The sequence below is a fragment of the Electrophorus electricus genome, chromosome 10 (assembly GCF_013358815.1).
Source record: "Electrophorus electricus isolate fEleEle1 chromosome 10, fEleEle1.pri, whole genome shotgun sequence".
NCBI classification, from domain to species: Eukaryota; Metazoa; Chordata; class Actinopteri; order Gymnotiformes; family Gymnotidae; genus Electrophorus; species Electrophorus electricus.
In genome coordinates this window covers 5,399,596-5,417,754 of record NC_049544.1, presented here as the reverse complement: position 1 = coordinate 5,417,754, position 18,159 = coordinate 5,399,596, and the positions used below count along the sequence as shown (strand labels likewise).

The following is an 18,159-nucleotide window of genomic DNA, read 5'->3' as shown; positions in this document are numbered from 1 at the left end:
GGAGACCATAGTCCTGTTGCCATGCACAGTTTGTGTTATTTGTCCTCCGACTCTTCGTCAATGGCCAGTTTTGACCACGGGATCACAGCTGGGTGGGTATTTTCGGGGGCCGGGCCAGTCCTCGACCAGTGTGACAGCTGCATGCAAAAACTCCAGCATCCCTGCTGTGCCTCGTTCATATCAGCGCAACTCCCGTTGCCATGCCACTGCCTCCACTGCTGTGTTCGGAATCACTGCCACCCAAACGATACATGGTCAGCAACGATCCTGGGATAGATATGCCTGACAACAACTGTGCATTGTAATAAATGGGTCTCTCATTGTACACCTATAAAATGGACATGTAAGAATGACCTAATAAAATAGCCAGTGAATGAATCAACGTAGGAAGGCATTTTTAAGAATGTGGCTGGTGAGTCTACAAGGCTGTCTGAAAAAAAGAAGTTTTTCAGTTTGCCCCTATAGGGGGAATCTTCATGGTGTCAGATAAAACTCTTTCATAGGACACATGTAAAGAACAGCAACTGATAGTGAACGGTCTTCTAAACTGGAGGGTTTGTTATGCTGGCATACCTTATCCAAAAACCCACTGTGATATTAAAGCTTTCGGGCCTCTGACATTCAATCTACTTTGCCAGGATGTACCATGAAGAGATTTGAACCTGTGACCTGTGCAAAATGAAGCACTGTGCCATTCATTACTACTATAATATTGCAATTCAAGTTATATAACTACCAAAATAGTAGTATTACCGCTGTTGTGTTCATGTCTGAAAAGATTCATTTAATAATTGAAAGGAGTATTCAAAAGCAATAAAGGTTTTGCATGTTTAAATAGCTGCAGCCCAACAATATCAAGATTGCTTTATGTGTATAGACATCAAATGCATTTAGTTTGCAAAACACTATGCAGGATAGATGTAGCTAACGAACATGACCTGGGGTGTGCTGCAGACAGCTCAGCCCAGCATCAGAAACATCTGATCAGCCTGAAGGGAGCATGTGACCAACAGCACTTACCACTGTAAAGGCACCTGCCTGGAGGGTACAGTGAAAGAACTCTGTGGTGGATGTGAGGGCACTTTTTGCCCCTTGGCCTTTAAAAGATTAGGCTGCTCAGGTGTTGTTTTCAAATAGCTTAGAATTAGCTTACATGGAAACCTTCAACTCTTTCTTTTGAAGTCAACTTCTTAAAAAATGAAGCAGAGAGAAGAGTCAGCTGAAGAGAGAGAAAAATTGACCTTTAATCGTCATCATATTCATCCTCGGTGAGATCAAGCACATCACTTTAGGTCACTTCTGGACTGATACAAATGTGGCTTGACTCATCGCTCTGCAGAACTGTGGGCATTACACACACACACACACACACACACACACACACACACACACACACACACAAACATATACACACACATACATACATACACACACATACATATACACACACATACATACACACATACACACACACACAGTCTCATTTAATTGGTGTCTCTCTAGAGGTTCCTCGGTGCTGCAGATATACACATAAATGTGACTCCAATTGTGGATCTTTGAAACCCCACACTTGAATTCTCTGATATTAAACACAGTGTCTGCTATTGGGTTCAACTTAATCAGCGACAATACACAATTTGCCCATAACTATGCCGTAAATGTAACACTGCAATAGGCCACTGCTATCAAGCCAATTTGTTTGTGACTGTTCCCAAGTCAGTATCTTACTTCTACATGACTATGGTAAGAAGGTGTGTATGTATGCTCTTAATTCCTTTACAGTTACATATAATAGCACAATACATTCACGACAAATGCTTTCTATGTAGAATCTATCTGCTTACTAATGATCTTAGTGTGGGTACACAGGCTAATATCAGCTACTGCTTGCAGATCTACTGCATGTGCTGGCCAAAAACATTAAAGCCTGACGACCATCCCTGTTTGGTAGGGGGAACTCGAGAACTCAGACCGAGACATGCTCTATCAAATAATGAAGGTGGTTTTCTGCAGCGCCGTTGGCAAGCCAAGGTTACATGAGAATGAGGAAAAGGACCATAAAAAAACAAATGCCATGTTTCTATGGAAACCAGCCAAAGGCTGACCATATTGGTTTTAAGGGCTATATAGGCGCAGTAGCCCATCTTGGTGGAACATCAGTGGGGTTTCCCTTCTGTTACCAGGAGGAATTATGCACTGATCTGGCTTTATACCTCCTGCACATGGAACAAGGTCTTGATAATGCCTTTTGACTCTTAAAGGTATCAAAAATACTCACACCCATGCACAGGCCAATGAAGATGCTCAGAATCATATCGCTAAGCAACTGGAGGATATATACATGTCGCATTCACTGGTCAAATGTTCCAAGATAAAACTGGAATCTGAGTCACTTATAATGACCTTTATGCATGTCACGCTCATGGTCTACATCACACGGTGGCTTGTGCTTTCAAGGGATATTGTGTCTGAGATCTGACCATCAAACTTTATGGCCAGCTCTAATAGACATAACAAGGGCATTACACAGCTGAAAATGTCCATAAAATAGCATTAATGAAAAACAGTGTAGCTGGAAAGAGACTTAATAAACTGTGATGAGTATTGGCTATGGTTGAGTTTCACAATCAGATGTTCTTACTATCAATCAAGACATCATTATGCCTTGTATTTACACATGAATTCAAGAAAGATGGTGAGTTGTTATCAGCGAAAGCAAAACCAGATATTCAAATCTTTAAAGTTCAGATTCTAGATTCTCTTGCAGTGGGGTTAACCACATCTTTTGCAGTTTAGCCTGAGTGTGCTTTGGGCTATTTTGGAGCTCTGAAGCTTATTTACCAATGGTTAGTCTGAAATATCAACCTTGTTCCAGTCTAGATTTGAACCATTCTTAAGTGTAAGTGCACTTGTTTTAAATCTGCTCAGATAGTCTATTCCTACCCAGAGTAATACAGCTGAGTAACCTAACTAATGCAAATATCCAAATCTCTGTCCAAATATATCCATAATACTGATGAGCCACCAGATTTTAGTTCAATGCCCAGTGGGTGAAAGCTTATAATTAGTCCAGTTTACAGTGTATTTGTTTCTTCCCAATATAATGAAACTTAAAATGCCACAAAAGGTAGAGTTTATTTATTTCTGGATTTAAAATGTTCACTGGCAGGGAACAGACTGGGTGAACTATAAGCATACAAATATGGTGACAGACAAATTGTGAATAAAAGTTTGCAATACTCAATAGGCTACTCATAGTTCTCCTTCTATTAATATTGGGACACAATATCAATATTAAAACCACATCATGGGTAGTGATAACTCAGCCTACCCTGAAGCAGCAGTCATTGTAGGTGTTTTAATAAATTGTATCACTGAGGTCACATGGACTATTGCATCAGCTGCAAAGCACTGTGGGACATGTTAATATCCAACACACAAAAAAAAGTAAATGAACTATATTTAAATGTAATTGTGCTCATTTTGCAGGAAATACACTTAAGAATATGTTTAATGAAAACACTACATAAGCACACTAAATATTATAGAAGTGCCTTTGACGTCACCTACAGCGATGGATTTTAACAAGTTAACGACTCAATTGGGTGCGTTGCACAAAAGCAGGACGCTTCAGGTGACTGCGAATATAAACAAACGCTATTTCAAAGCAACTGCAATCACTGCAGCGCTTGCAGTCGGGGCATTTCCACAAACAGGGCTCTGAATGCTTCTCAGCGAAGCTTGTTGCATTAAAAGCGTACTGGCATGACGAATACTAAGAAGGCCTGTTGTGAGTAGTCGGTAGTCAATACCCGTATGGACCACGGGACATTTTGATAGCTTGTTTCTCTTCTGGAAAAGTCATTTGGATAGTCTTTAGACATTTTTAGTTTAACGTGGTACAAACTTTTCACGGTAGGAATCATTCAAATCTGGTTTTGTGCGTTCACTTTAAGCCTAAAGAGAGGTGTATTTGAAGTAAAACTATGAAAACGAGGGTTTGGCGTCGTTGCTAGCTACCGCCACTTGCCTGGTGGACCTCATTTCCATTTTAATACCTACCTCGTGACTGCAACGTCGCGTCAGCTGGTTATTAGGTCAGTGGCCCGCTGCTGAACATGACATGCAAATAACTCCATATAATATCATAAGTCGGTATAGGCTATTAATAGTTTCAGATGGTAAATAGGTTCATCTTGGGCCAAAACCGACATATGGCTACGTTTATTTCACATCGTCGAAAGGGAAAAAAAAAAAAACTTTATAAATTTAACCACTAGTCTGAAGCCTTTTCAAACCAGTGTTATGAATATAGCAGTATGAAAGCAGATCTAATAAACTGTGAATGAATTCGCAAAACCCTCACCTAAAGCCTTCAAACAGTATTAATTCTCAGTCTGACAGACTAAAAGGATAAATCATTTCGTAGCCTACAGCATTTTTAAGTGTGACCATCTACCATTTTTAAGTGTGAAAGTAAAAAAGAAAAACAAACACTTCTCTCAGATCTTTGCTTGTAGCCCGAGATCCAGCACACACTGAGGCTGAAGAAAACATGACACGTTAAATTATGAAATTGGATTGTAACTCTGGGCATTAAACCATCACGGAACATTGTTCCTTTCTGGACCAGCTGCACGAACGCATGGCCGCGGAGGAATCAAGAAGTGGCGTTATGTAGGTGCTTTAAAACAACAACAAAAAAGCAATACAGGCCCTCGTATATTTTTGATATGTGTTTACATTACACAATTTAATATTACCTGACCATAGCTGATAAATCAGTTTCTCCTATAATTAAAAGGTTTTGGTATAATGAACATAAAGTCTGGACTAGTTGGCCCTACCAAAAATGGCTGTCATTTGTTTTATTGCGGTGTATGTTCTTCCCCCGATAACTCAATCAAAATTTAGATTTATAATCCGATTTAATAATCGAGCACACATGACAAAGTTATAATGATCTAAGTAATCTCAATCTAAGTAGAATAAATAGAACCCTGTTTTAACATTGACTTGATATGCTGAATTCAAATAAGATTCTCAGTTGCGGACTGAATTCGGTGGACTGCTGCCTCAACACCAAGCCCCTGTAGAAGGTTTAATAGACTATAAAATTTAATTGCTAAACTCCTAAACGTAAGAGGTTTTGGCTAGAGATCTCCCGGTAGTTTCCGATACAATGAGGTTTTTGTATGCTCTGTACCAACAGGGGCATAGATCTCTTCCTTTACGCTTTCTTTAAAATTATTTTTGATACATATTTAATGCCAGAAACATACCCAGCTATGCAACCCTTAAACCATAGGCCGGTACAGGTTTTAATAAAAACAGACAATACAAGCAAAATATCGGCCTATGCTTAAATATAAGTAAATAGCCTATATATATTGCTTATATAAAACTACTCAGTCCATGTAGTGGATATTTACAATAAGCTTGTATTTGTATAGCTTTAAAAACATACTATACTGCAAAATTGTGATCACAGCAGTTCTATATGTGCATGTTTTTAAATACCTGTTTATGCCACTTAATAAACTTCTACGTCTGTATTTTCCACATCGCACTGGACTGAAATAACCTTTGCCAACTGAATATCTTAAGTACACTATTATATAATATATAAGAGTATTATTATATCAACCAGTATACTAAAGGCCATGCTTCTTCTTCCATTTGATGACATGTAATTACATTTGGTGTGGACCAAACATCGGTGGCCTGATTCAGCGAATGCTACAAAAATCGCGCAAATTAATGCAAAACACAGCGGCCTGCTTTATCTTTAATAACATGTAAAAATTTTATTCTAGGAAAATATGGCACTTTGCCGGTAAATTATACAAAAATAAAACGAGAAAATATCACTTTCATTTCTGTTTTTTTTTTTCGTTGTAAACACAAATGATCATTCAGTTATTAAACTCAATTCTTTGTAGGCTAAAGGTCTAGGCCTAATTTTAAAAGTCATAATTAAAACGCACTGACCATCGATGTGAGAAATATATTGACTTCCTTGTGGTCAAACTTCATTTAGAGTTAGTAGCTCAAGTGTTGCAGGTCGATTGTTGTAAGCGTTTCAGAGAAGAAATCAAAGGTCTCCGTTGATAAACCCATGGGGCTATCTACCGACTCTGACAAACTGGGAGATATGGCATCTGAGAGATGTAAGCAGGAATCTGTGGAGAAAACGTGAAAGTCGTGCATAGAAACGTCCAGGGCTGGAGGACTCCCATTGTCCCGGCCAGATGCGCTATCCGGAGCCATTGTTGAGGGGCAGATAGGAGCAGTGGGTGACGGGTTGGGAAAATGTTTCAGATTTTTGTCATTACTGTTTAAAGGCGAAACAGTGGAGCTTTGGGAATCTCCATTGTGTCCATTCTGTGACTGTTGAGTAGGCAATGTATTCTGTTGAAACGTATAGCTTTCTCTCTCCAACAGAGCTCCAGAAACATTGTTCGCCGCTGGCTCGAAAAAAGATTTCCCATCGCCTGTCTCCTCTAGGCTCGGCAGTTTCCCCTCGGCGTGATGGTTCTCCTTGCACTGTGTTTGGCGTTTGTGTTTCATCCGTCGGTTTTGAAACCACACTTTAACTTGCCTCTCTGTCAGGTCCAACAGAGCGGCGATTTCCACCCGCCGCGGTCTGCAGAGGTACTTGTTGAAGTGGAACTCCTTCTCAAGTTCCAGCAGTTGAGTATTCGTATAGGCTGTTCTCAGTCTGCGAGTTGCCCCGTTGCCACCATCAGAAATCTCCGGCGAACCTGCACAGGGATTACAACGTTATATATTATTGATATGCCACTAATTACAACACATTTTTACAACGCGCTGGTGGGCTACAGCTGACCTCACAAAGTTGTCAAATATATTGTGGTTCTTAGGGGCATAAATTGTTTGTGGGAATCAATCCACAGCACCAGAATAATTTGTGTTCTCAGCCTAATGCCAGAATGTAGTGATGTGTCTGGTGTGAGCGCAGACTAGCCCGAGAGAAGATTAATGAATACGCCAGCTGCCGACTTGAGTAATACCAATCTATCACTCTTCATTACTGTCAAATATTAAAATTCACGCCCTGCTCTACAAGTACCGTAGATAGAGTTTAGGAGTTACACAAAACACCCTCCGTGGAAAATAATTTGTTACCTTTTCAGACATTAAATAATGCACATTCTGCATGTGCCAGGACAAGAAAAATAGCGACTTTGATCAACGTTTTCAACTTCATATGAATTAGAACTGAAATATATAGCATAAAAGTGAAATGTATAAATGTTTTTATTTTTTTTTATTTTTACCTTGAGGAGAGAAGTACAATGGACCCGGATCTGTAGTGGCTGCAGCTGAAGTCTGGTTTTTCTTTGAAGCTTTTTTCTCCTTCATCCAAGGGTATTCCGGCGGTAAGGATGCGGCAGGCAGCGGGCGTGAGCCACTAGGGTTCTGCTGCGGACGGCTGTGTCGAGGGTGGCTGCCCGGGTTCAGGCTCGGAATAGTCTGCTCAAAAGGAGGAGGAATCAGTGTCGAGTGTGAAAGCGTCGAGTTCTTGATTGATGAACTTTGAAATGCATCACCGACAGGGGGAAAAGATGTCAGGCACTCAGCGAGCGACGGCTGACTATTGATAAAACCCGTCTCTCGCTCGAATTCGTAATTCATCTCCTCCACGTCTGAAAAATTCACCACACACAAATTTGTGGCCCAAGAAGAAATAATGAAATATCGTACCCGGTGTAAAAAAAAAACTATTTTGCTGATTACGGCCGTATGGGGACCGCGATACCATTAAACTATTGCTTTCATGGAGACAAGGTTGAAATTGGACCGTATTGCTTGTCACATGATTAGCTCTGTCCAATGACAATTTGGGGTTTAATCAAAAGGAGCCACTGTCTGTGTGATTGATGGAGAAAAGTCTAAGAGGAACGCCTCATTCTCGGGGACGGGCTAGTTTATTTGCGCGTTTATGGTTAGTTTATCCGCTGCTCTGTAGATTGTGAGTATAGCTATTTCTGAAACGGTTAGATCTGAAATAGAATGTGTCCGCCGTCTACTCTCTTCCATATCCTGCTTCCGACTGCAACCGGATTATAGGCTACCCCAATAAAAACTCACCACATAAGACAAGCCAACGGTCATGATCAAACAAACCCATTAATCTTCAGAGCGAGTTTTACTACAACTTTTGTCAGAAAATGCGCGTTCTCAGTCATACACGTGCATGTTCAAGAGCACGTGGTCGCGCACTCGCGATTGCGCGTTCACAAAAGAAGGAGCAAATAGACTTTCAGTCTATAGTTAACGCCTGTGGAAACACTGACGCGCGCAGGCGCATACAAGCGCAGGCATGAAGATGAGAATTTACATGGGTATTGTCCAAAGTGCGTCTGGGTATTAAAATGGTGTACTATATCCTCATATTTAAATGCGTTATTATTATTATTATTATTATTATTATTATTATTATTATTACTTCACATAGTATTACCAGTATTATCTGACTTCTGTCTGTACATTTTAATAAGGCCTTTATCAATACGAAAAATGTACATCTTTAGAGGAAAATATGCATTGCTTACCATAAGGGACATTCATTAACAGTTATGAGGCTATACATTGCCGCCTTACCTGACCTTACAATGACATTGAGGCTTTGCATAATGCTTATAGGACGCTAATGTTGACATATCGTTTATATTTATGAATGCGTGATAAATTTATAAATTCAGAGCTATTTTCAGCATATCATTTCTTCAGATGTGTTCGGTAAAACGGGAGTAGGCCAGAGCGCTTTATTGCTTATATTCCAAACAAAGAGCCTTGGAAGCCTGCACGCTATCAATCTTGCTCGCCAAAAGGTCTGACAGCTCCGTGCCCTAAGAACACATTTAAACCATCTAACACTCTCTTAGATCATATGTGGTCAGGAAGAAGAGAACAACATAGTACTCACGGTGAGAGTTTCTCTCGCTTTTAAATTCGTTTACAAAATATGTTTTTTGGAAAAGGGGATTGACCTTTATATTGATTTCAGACTGGACATGCCGAAGAGGTACATTCGATATTTTTTGGGGATTAAATATTCGTTCAGCCTGAAATCTTTCGGTTTTGGGAAAAGAGACTTTATTCAAGAAAGGATTTTAAAATATAATAGGATTACTAAAAGACTACGAGAAACAAACTGAACGTTTCTGCAGTTACACAGGATCTATTGTGTACAAGAAAAAGTGGGTGTTAGCATTCTTCAAAAATTCCCACTCCTTCCTACACATTTTCTACCATGCGGCAAAACGGATGTCTTTTCTTACCATTTGAACATAGCATAGCATGGACAGAGTTCTGTTGAAAATACGTTATATTTTTATTTTACATTTCTTCCATATTAACGGGTTGTCTTTACAGTTTTTATCTGTTTTCAGATGTTTTTCATTGTGTAGCCTAAATGTAATGTTATATATATTAGAGATGTACAGAACACGGGATTTAAAGAATAGCCTACGTAAATTCTGTACTTATATCTTATTGGGAGTTATTTCAAACAGGTATAAATTCATTCATACCTATTAACGTACTATTAGATATTTTATATTTTATTAGTAATGTTAGTTGCATTAGAATTATAAATTGTATTTAGATTGTAAAGTATTTTGGATTAAAAATATATTTTGTTATTCTTGTTATTGTTTTTGCATAGACTAAAATAACTCAAATAACCCAGAATAACCCACTGCTAAATGGAATATTTGCCAAATAAAGTCATAGGCCTATTTACAAGAAATAACCAACTTTGTCATAAAATAAATACCCAGTAAATGTCAATATGGTCTCCCTTGTAATGGATTATTTTAAATAATACAGACGCTAAACGTTGTTAATTAAGGTACCTGAATTTAAATAAACCGGCGATGTAGATAATATTTTACGAATCCATTTTTCGTCGATTTGCTAAATAATTTCCTTTTAATATGGAGTGGCTGGTATCATTTTGCTTTTTGCTGTATTCATCCATCAAAAAATATTATTTTCCCTAAGATATTGACCCGGTATATGGTTATTATCCTTTCCCTCTGATAAAGGTTCCAGCATTATCTCTTTGTGAATGCATTTGGCACGATGGTCAGCCTCGCTAACCGTCTGTTAGACATAATAGTGAACACTGACATTTATAAACTCCATCAGAATTAAAAGGGGGGACTTGGTTCACTGGATCATCTGACGAATGAGCCGATCAATGTATTTTGATCGCCACAAATAACTTTCAAAATACTTGATGAATGATAATTTAATGTAACAGTCCAATGTTTTATTTAGCCTACCTAGCATTATTATTATTATTATTATTATTATTATTATTATTATTGTTGTTGTTGTTGTTGTTGTTGTTGCCGCCCCGTGTTTTTGAGGCTAAGGTCGCTATTATTGAGTACATTTAGCATTAACCATTACTGCTGAAGTCTTCAATGAGAGGCTAAGCTTTTACTGACGCTTACTACAAGGTTAATCTGCATGGACTGTGTTACAAGTGGATGTACGGGAGCACTGTCGTCGTGTTATGTACAAGCAAGAAACACAAGCGCGAAGGCCACGTATCCCACACATAAGTAAAAACAATATCAAGGTGAGACTACTAACCGTCTCAACATCCAGTACCTGGCACAAATTTTACATGAACATATTATTGACGTTTTTGCAACCGCATTTGCTTTTGTCGTGCAAGTTGCTGGATATTCTTGCTGGGTTTTTTTGGTTTTTTTTCTTTCTTCGACGTATGCGGTGTAAATGAGCGCGAGCGAGGCGTATATGGGGTGTTTATGGTGTCTGCAAAGGCTAAAGCCGACAGTAGCAAAGGCACAGCGGCGTTTGATGGATGACCCTTCTACCCACACACATTGCACAGGGCTGTAAACGAGCTCCACACTGCCATTGTTCTTCAGGAGGTATATGTCATTTCCGGCCATATCAACTAAGCTGTAATGCCTGGAGAAAGAAGTGCGCACATTCCTTTTCAGGATACAACGTCGTGCAAGCAGCCTTTTCTAGAGATATCCTTCAGCTGTGACTCTGCGCCTTTACATGGCTGCAGAGGATACATCTCCATATTCTATGCTGACAATACATCCTTTCGATTTTTCGTGTTACAGGGTATTAATCTTAAATGTACCTTAGTATGCAGACAGAAAGAAATGCGTACCAAAGACATAAAAATGCGTACCAAAACACAATTCCTCAGGTGTGTTATAGTCTATTTAAAAATACAGAAACGTGTATCCAACTGTTATGAGGTTCACCCATTTATGCATGCAAGCATGCATAAATACATACATATATACACAAATAAATTTCTGTGATTTTTCCTCGCCGTAACGTTTTGTACCTATAAACACTAGAATGTGAACAATTAGCTAAAAATGGCTTGAGGGATTTTTGCGATTTTTCATTTGATCACTGGACACATGCTGGACAAGCAGCAATGCAAAACTATACAGAACCAATCTCTGCTACCTTTGAATAAATATTTTTTATTGTAATGCGTTATTTTATATATGCCCATATATCTCGGGAATGGGATGCGCTGAATGTGTCACTGAACCTACGGAAACCAGGTGCTGCTGCTTTCAGCCACTTGAACGTCTTGCATCAGATCACGAAAATGGCCCTGCTTGTCTGGAGCTGACCTCGGGTTTGATGTATTACGGGTCGTGGGGTCAGGAAAGGGCACTGAAAACTAACCCTCGCGGAAGTCTCGTGTATGCTGTGAGGTATGTTGGGAGTGTAAACTTCTTTTTTTAAGTGTGACATGGAAACGCGAGCTTCGCAAGCGGGCGATTCCACTTTGGCAGAGGTAAATTTTAACCTCAACCATAAAAACGCACCTTAAGCGCTTCCTTAAGTCTACAAATGAAGATGCTGCCAGTGAAATAGCAGCGTATGGCCTATATCAGTTTGTGCTATCAGCTAAGGCGTTTTTATGGTTGAGGTTAAAATTTGGGTAGGGGGAGCCCATCAGCTTTGAGCTGAGGTAATGAAAGCTGGAATGGAAAGACTCATTACTGCCACTAGTGGAAGTTGTGTGAATTACTACAAAATAAAGATGTAATTATTTGTTTTGTTTAAGGAACATTATCATATATTAACTTTCTTTCAGCTCTTGAAGAATCTCATTTGAAGTGAAGAGGTAAAAGCATGTAATGAAGCTCTTGAGACGACACGTGAAGATTTTAGACTGCCCTAAACGAATGGGTATACAGCGCAAGCAGAGCTCTACGTGTGTTACTGACAGTAGAACTGCCTGTTAATTTGAAGTAGAGGCAGTCACCAATCCTTCACTTCAAAATAAAAGAATATATACCGCCTTAAAGGTTTTATAGTTACTATCTAAGTAATAGCATAGTAGTCAGTAAGCGAGAATGTATCTCCTACTGATTTGTACAATAAGTCTGGATTCTGTGTACTTAAGAGATAAGATTGTAACTGTATTTACATAATAAAAAGGAACGCATTTGTAATACACTATTTGGAGAATAGAGAAACGTTTACTTATACAGTTCGATTTAAGTTGATACAGAAACGTTTGCTACTTTCAAGCATCATCCAGTCTGACAAACATGTGACGTCACATGAATACATTTATTTAAGCCACAGGATCAATAATAATAATTTACGGTAAGTATTTCTTGGTCAAGGTAGGCAGTGGTAGGTAGTGGCTCTGCTCTCGTAAAAACTTTGGACACGTTTTAATGTAAGTGGTGTTTTGTAGATATTGTTATTACTGTTCTAGTCAGTTTATACTTCCAAAAATGAAAACATTTGCTACAGGTTAGGCAATGGGAAATAGTGTTTCTTAGTCCCAGTTCTGGAATCGCTACACCTGTACTTTGATGTAATTCGCCATCTTAAATTATATATACGATACAGTATAGACTGTCTTACATTTCGTGGTTACAAAAATATACATCTTCTTTAGTCAGTTCAATGATCGATGATTCATTCGATGCCGATAATTAGGCGTTTTATTTTGGTTTTGGCCGGGACATTGCCTCCACCTGCTGGTTACTAGTGGTAATAGCAACGCTCCTATTGTGACTATAAGTACTGGTCTTTCATCGGCAAGTGTAGAACAATAGTGTTATGCTGCATAGTTTTCCACGTGGAGAGAGATGGCATTGCGCTTTTGAATTTGACGCACCATGCACATTAAGACGTTAACCTGAAAACTTTGTCTAATGATCGTGTTTTGACTGAAGGGAGAATATAGGCCTACTTTATGTCCAATTTTTTTTCAAGACTATACAATTAAACGAAAATCTTAGCTTTAAATATTCGTATTTTAGGCTACTGAGTCTAAACACTATTTAAAGGAGAGTCTTTGATTTAATTAAACTAACTTCCAATTCTCGGTATTGACATAGAGCTAAAGGCAAGACTTAGACCAATGACTAAATTACTTGGTTTCCGGTGCTCCTTTGTGCCTGACGTGGTAACAAATGGACAGTCCGATCTGAAAAGTCCTAACTCTTGCGGTAATAAAGTAATTAGCAGAGAAAGCCCGGACAGTGGGGCAGTCCGTGCATTTTATGGTCCTGTCTGTAACAGCACCTTTAAAGACAGGCTCTTCGAGCAGGCAAAAGCCTGCGGCAAAGCCTGCGGGAATTTCCTCTAAACATTGTACTTTAACAACTTTTACTGGCAGTTAAAACGATAACCTTTCCAATGCCTTCCGATGTTCCACTAGCAAGATGCATTCAGAATCCAGATTTGTGTGTGTGTGCGTGTGTGTGCGCGCGCGCGCGCGCGCGTGTGTGTGTGTAATCGTGGGAGCAAGATTGTGTTCATGTGTGTTCTGTGTTAAAGTTTTACGTCGTATGCTGTAGACCACGATTCCTGTAATTTCACACACCATGTTTATCACGAAAAATGGCCTATATTATACTGATGTGGATAAGGAGTGGGGCGTCGAAAAGTTGCTCAGGGTCGGCGTTCAATCGCTTTGCACCCCATAAACAGTTAAGGCTATGATTGTGGTTTATTGCCGTATGGTCAACGACATCATTTGCAGTTTTATTTATCTGGCGAACCTACATTCAGGCCGCTAACGACACACTGAACATGGTGTCATAATACAGGGAAAACTGGGGAGATATGTTGGGGCAAAAAAAAAAAACGTGCCGAGGTTTCACTTTCGCCCTCTTCCTCGCACGATTACTTCAGTAAGGCTTTGGCCTGTCGATATTCATGCAATTTTGCTGAATGAACGCCTGTACTGGCTATTAACCACAGCCCTGACCCACTATAAAATGAAAGATAAGATGGTAAGAATAGAAATGGAAGAATAGTGAGTAAAATGCTAACAAAAATATCACCACTAAAATGTCAAGATCTAATATTCGAAAGTTCATAATCATATATATATTTATATATTTTAACAAATATTTCTGCAAATATTTTATTAGTCAGGAATGGAGCAAATATTGCATTTTCAGAACTTTATTTTGCCATCTACACAGATGATCTTTCATTTGAAAATGGCTAAGTAAACTGATAATGTGAGGTATTTTTCGTACGTGTACAGGCTATTTTTTTTCTAGTCACAAATATTTCAGGCATATTTATGATACAAATTTCACTGACGTCTCAACGACAACAAAACACGAATATTCATAATGCAAATAGGTAGTTCAAATACATCTAGGTAGTTACATTAAACATCGATATCGTGGGCTGAATTCATTCTGGAGAAAAAAAAACAAAACTGACACTCATGCAAACCACTATTTAATGTCTTCGAGCATTTCAGTACACATCCCTGGCCTACTTGGAAGCTTCCCAAAACTGAAAGACGCTCAGAATGCACATAATCGTAACACCTAGACCTATAACAAGCAAACACGAGACAAGAGGAATAACAAATATCCTTATACAAAGACGCGACTGTTACACAAGCACACTCTCAAACCGAGAGATTGTGCAAAGTACATTTTGTTGCTGCCGTTGCTTTGCATTAGAGCAGACGCACGATACAAAATCCGTGTGCGTAGGAAGAGGGATGCTGTCCAAACCACTGCCGTGCACTTATCAGTTTAATTTCAGTTGTCTTTGGGGCGATTTTTGTTGCATTTCTTCATCTTCATCCTACGATTTTGGAACCAAATTTTGACTTGTCTCTCCGTGAGATTTAGAAGTCTTGCCACTTCGTATCTACGGTCACGGGACAGGTACATATTAAAAAGAAATTCCTTTTCCAGCTCAAGAGTTTGATGCTTAGTGTAAGGACAGCGTTTTTTTCTGGTTGACTTCGCATGTAGCCAGTTGGACGCAGGGTTATCTGAAAAAAGGGTCGAAAAGTGAAAGACAGAGCTAGTCAAATTGCCCTCAGGATTATACTGCGGCCATTTTATGACCTATGGATGGTGGGTCTGCGACTAGCCTGCGAAGGAAAAAAAACGTGCAGCCTAAAAATGGCTCGTCAAATTCTTACATAATTTTTTTAGAATGAAATAGGCTTGAGATCGTCAATTTTACATGAGCACAACATTTTGCGAGTGCTGTAATTTTCCATACTTTCGATAAGATGTGAAAACAAGGACTATACTATCAGAGAGCAAGCCATTCTGTCAGACAGTCCAGTGAGGCCATGTATGTCTTATGGCAACAATTAACGTCTTTACATTTTAATTACTTTTGTGCCATAAGATGTTGTGTTACGGTTGGAGGACTTTACACGAAAACAGGGAATATTTAACTCTGCGGTCACTGCATAGCCTACTGCAGCAGTTGCCAAATTGTCACATGCAGCTCACCAATTAGTTTTATTTAGTTTCTTAATTATATTTTATGTTAACAAAACCAAACCAATGCAACAACCAAAGGAGGATTAACGATAATGAATGTTTTAACTTCTCATTTCCAAGCGAGCCATCAAATGTTTCGATAATTTTCAGGTTAATATGTTGAATTCAGATGCTGGAAATTTAAAGAAGGACAGAGTGACACTTTGAGTAGTCTGCAGGCCCAGCACTAATTTTTAAATTCAGTTTGACGCACTTTCTCGTTTGCACAAATAATCGATCAAAGGATGGAATTAACGACTCCATCGTTGAAATTAAGCAGTTGATCATATAAAATATCCAGGATATATTAGCAAGGCAGAATAAATAGAGCTGCACTTACTGGGGTCTAGATCTGGCTTAGTCTCTGTCGATGTCTTGTCGTCTTTCGACTGAGTCAAATCCGTGTCGCCAGACACCTTTTTCGCCGCGGGGGCCGCGTCGTGGTCAGCATCAGGCGCGATTAGTGTGTGCGCATCAAGCGTTGTGCACTCACCGTTCCCGACCAGTGGCTCAAGTTTGATATCGTGGTGCATATCCGTTGGTAATCCCGTGAAAGGCACGGATGCAGATAGCGGCTCCAACGCCCAAGCACGCATGGACGCTCCATCGGGTTCCCCGGTTGGACATGGGTGATGTATATAAGGATGGTATGCGATAGATGTACTACCAGGCGGCTGCACAGGCACCGGACTCCATGACGCGCCAAAAATAGTTGACTTGGCTTGGAAAGGGTACGACTCCTGCTCGCCATATTCAGATAGCGTCAGCTCTCGAGGCTGCGGGAGCGCAGGTCCAGTGGCGAACCTTGGTGCCATATGATCATCGTCCTCGTGTGGAATGTGTGAGTCAGCGTAGTAACCAAGAGTCCCCAATGTCGACATAACAAAAACACGCACAGGATCAACTGGGCGTATACACTCCCGCTATGGAATAGACACAAAAGCAGATTCTGTGGAAATCTTGTAACTACTTGACTTCACTGTGAACTATACAGACCTCTGATAAGTTGATCCATGGCAGAAACTGGATTGGAGGACAAAGACACGTGACCATGGGAGAGCACAATAATGGGGTCGCCTAAACCGGTGCACGTAGTCACATAGCCTCCATTTTGCAGTAAAATTGTTACTGGCAGATCCGTATACCTTCTCTGAAATTATGTGGATTTCGTTTCATTTATGCATTTAAGATTATTCCATTTGTTTTGTCTTATAAAGCATACACAAGTAGCATATATTTAATAAATAAACATAATGCTTCCTGTACTTATTTGTGGAGCAGCATTTTCATTAATTAATACCTGGATTAGGAAACATTTAAAGTTTATTTCACAAATATGAGTACACATATGCTATTACAAAAGCAAAGCTTAAAAGTCAAATCAGAGCAAGTCTATACTGCTAATGTTGTAGAACAAAAGGAATACAATATATTCCAGGCTTCTTACAATGCATTTGACTAGCGCATAATGTTTATAGTAGCACAAGGTGACATAAATATTACAGACATGTTTAGGAAATAAAGACAATCGTTATGCGAGTCATATGTAAGCTTTATACGGCAATAAGTGCCATGGAATAGTTGAGATATGATCTACAAGCCAGTGACTGGTTATTCAACAGCCTTGTCCGGTACCAAAGGTGTGTACTATTGCAGTGCATAAATAATTCAAAATAAATGTTTCATGTGTCATTTCAAGGTTTATTATTTTTATGGTAGATTAATACAAAGTTGCTTGCACTTGTTTATGTTTATGGAACAATTTTTAAGTGAACCGTCACAAGCTGGTTTTAGCGAAACTATTAATACGCATATTACTGTAACTATAGGTAATGCAGCAACCCACATTTAAAATCTATAAAGGGCTGAAACTGGAACTTGCGTAGTGTAATGCTATTCTCGATGAACACGTCTTGGCGGAATGTATCTGCTCATAATGATTTTCGATATACATCATCCATCTCTATCGTCTCCCGCTCTCGATTTCTCCTCTTTAGTCAAGCATTTCTTGAAATTGTAGTCCCTTCAATGGGAGGGCGAATATTAATATTTGGTGAATTTCCTGAAAGTGTCACAGATCAATTAAAAAAAAATTATCTATCTATCTATCTATCTATCTATCTATCTATCTATCTATCTATCTATCTATCTATCTATCTATCTATCTATATTTATTTTTTATATATATATATATAACACGTACATAATTAGATCGAGTGAACACTAGCTGTACATTGTAAAATAATGTAAATATTTCATCCCTACGATGCTTTTGGAAAACCTAGCCTAGAACTTGCAAGTTACTAGAGTTAGATTATTAGAAAATATTGTG

At 39.1% G+C, this 18,159-nt stretch overlaps 2 protein-coding genes across 3 annotated transcripts; both read right to left on the bottom strand.

The window, feature by feature from the left end:
• Positions 1-4,319: 4,319 nt before the first annotated feature.
• hoxa2b (homeobox A2b) lies at positions 4,320-16,396 on the bottom strand. Of its 2 annotated transcripts, XM_026999976.2 has the most exons (3): positions 16,321-16,396; positions 7,302-7,497; positions 4,320-6,764 (listed from the first exon to the last, which is right to left on the bottom strand). In XM_026999976.2, exons 2-3 carry the CDS (start codon positions 7,384-7,386, stop codon positions 6,043-6,045), a joined length of 807 nt encoding a protein of 268 aa, XP_026855777.1. In that variant the 5' UTR covers positions 7,387-7,497; positions 16,321-16,396; the 3' UTR covers positions 4,320-6,042. The 2 variants fall into 2 exon arrangements, with proteins under 2 accessions (XP_026855777.1, XP_026855776.1); XM_026999975.2 differs by lacking the exon at positions 16,321-16,396 and having other exon boundaries at positions 7,302-7,688.
• hoxa9b (homeobox A9b) lies at positions 14,469-16,921 on the bottom strand. The gene is made up of 2 exons (XM_026999980.2): positions 16,168-16,921; positions 14,469-15,322 (listed from the first exon to the last, which is right to left on the bottom strand). The coding sequence occupies exons 1-2, from the start codon at positions 16,706-16,708 to the stop codon at positions 15,084-15,086; spliced, it is 780 nt and encodes a 259-aa protein (XP_026855781.2). The 5' UTR covers positions 16,709-16,921; the 3' UTR covers positions 14,469-15,083.
• Positions 16,922-18,159: the final 1,238 nt, after the last annotated feature.

Bases quoted from the DNA above. Each gene is read 5' to 3' on its own strand.
- hoxa2b (XM_026999975.2), bottom strand. From the start codon at position 7,659: ATGAATTACGAATTCGAGCGAGAGACGGGTTTTATCAATAGTCAGCCG. The intron at 6,765-7,301 runs GTAAAAATAAAA...ATCCCTGTGCAG, and splicing joins ATTGTACTTCTCTCCTCAAG to GTTCGCCGGAGATTTCTGAT.
- hoxa9b (XM_026999980.2), bottom strand. From the start codon at position 16,708: ATGTCGACATTGGGGACTCTTGGTTACTACGCTGACTCACACATTCCA. The intron at 15,323-16,167 runs GTAAGTGCAGCT...CCCTTTTTTCAG, and splicing joins TAAGCCAGATCTAGACCCCA to ATAACCCTGCGTCCAACTGG.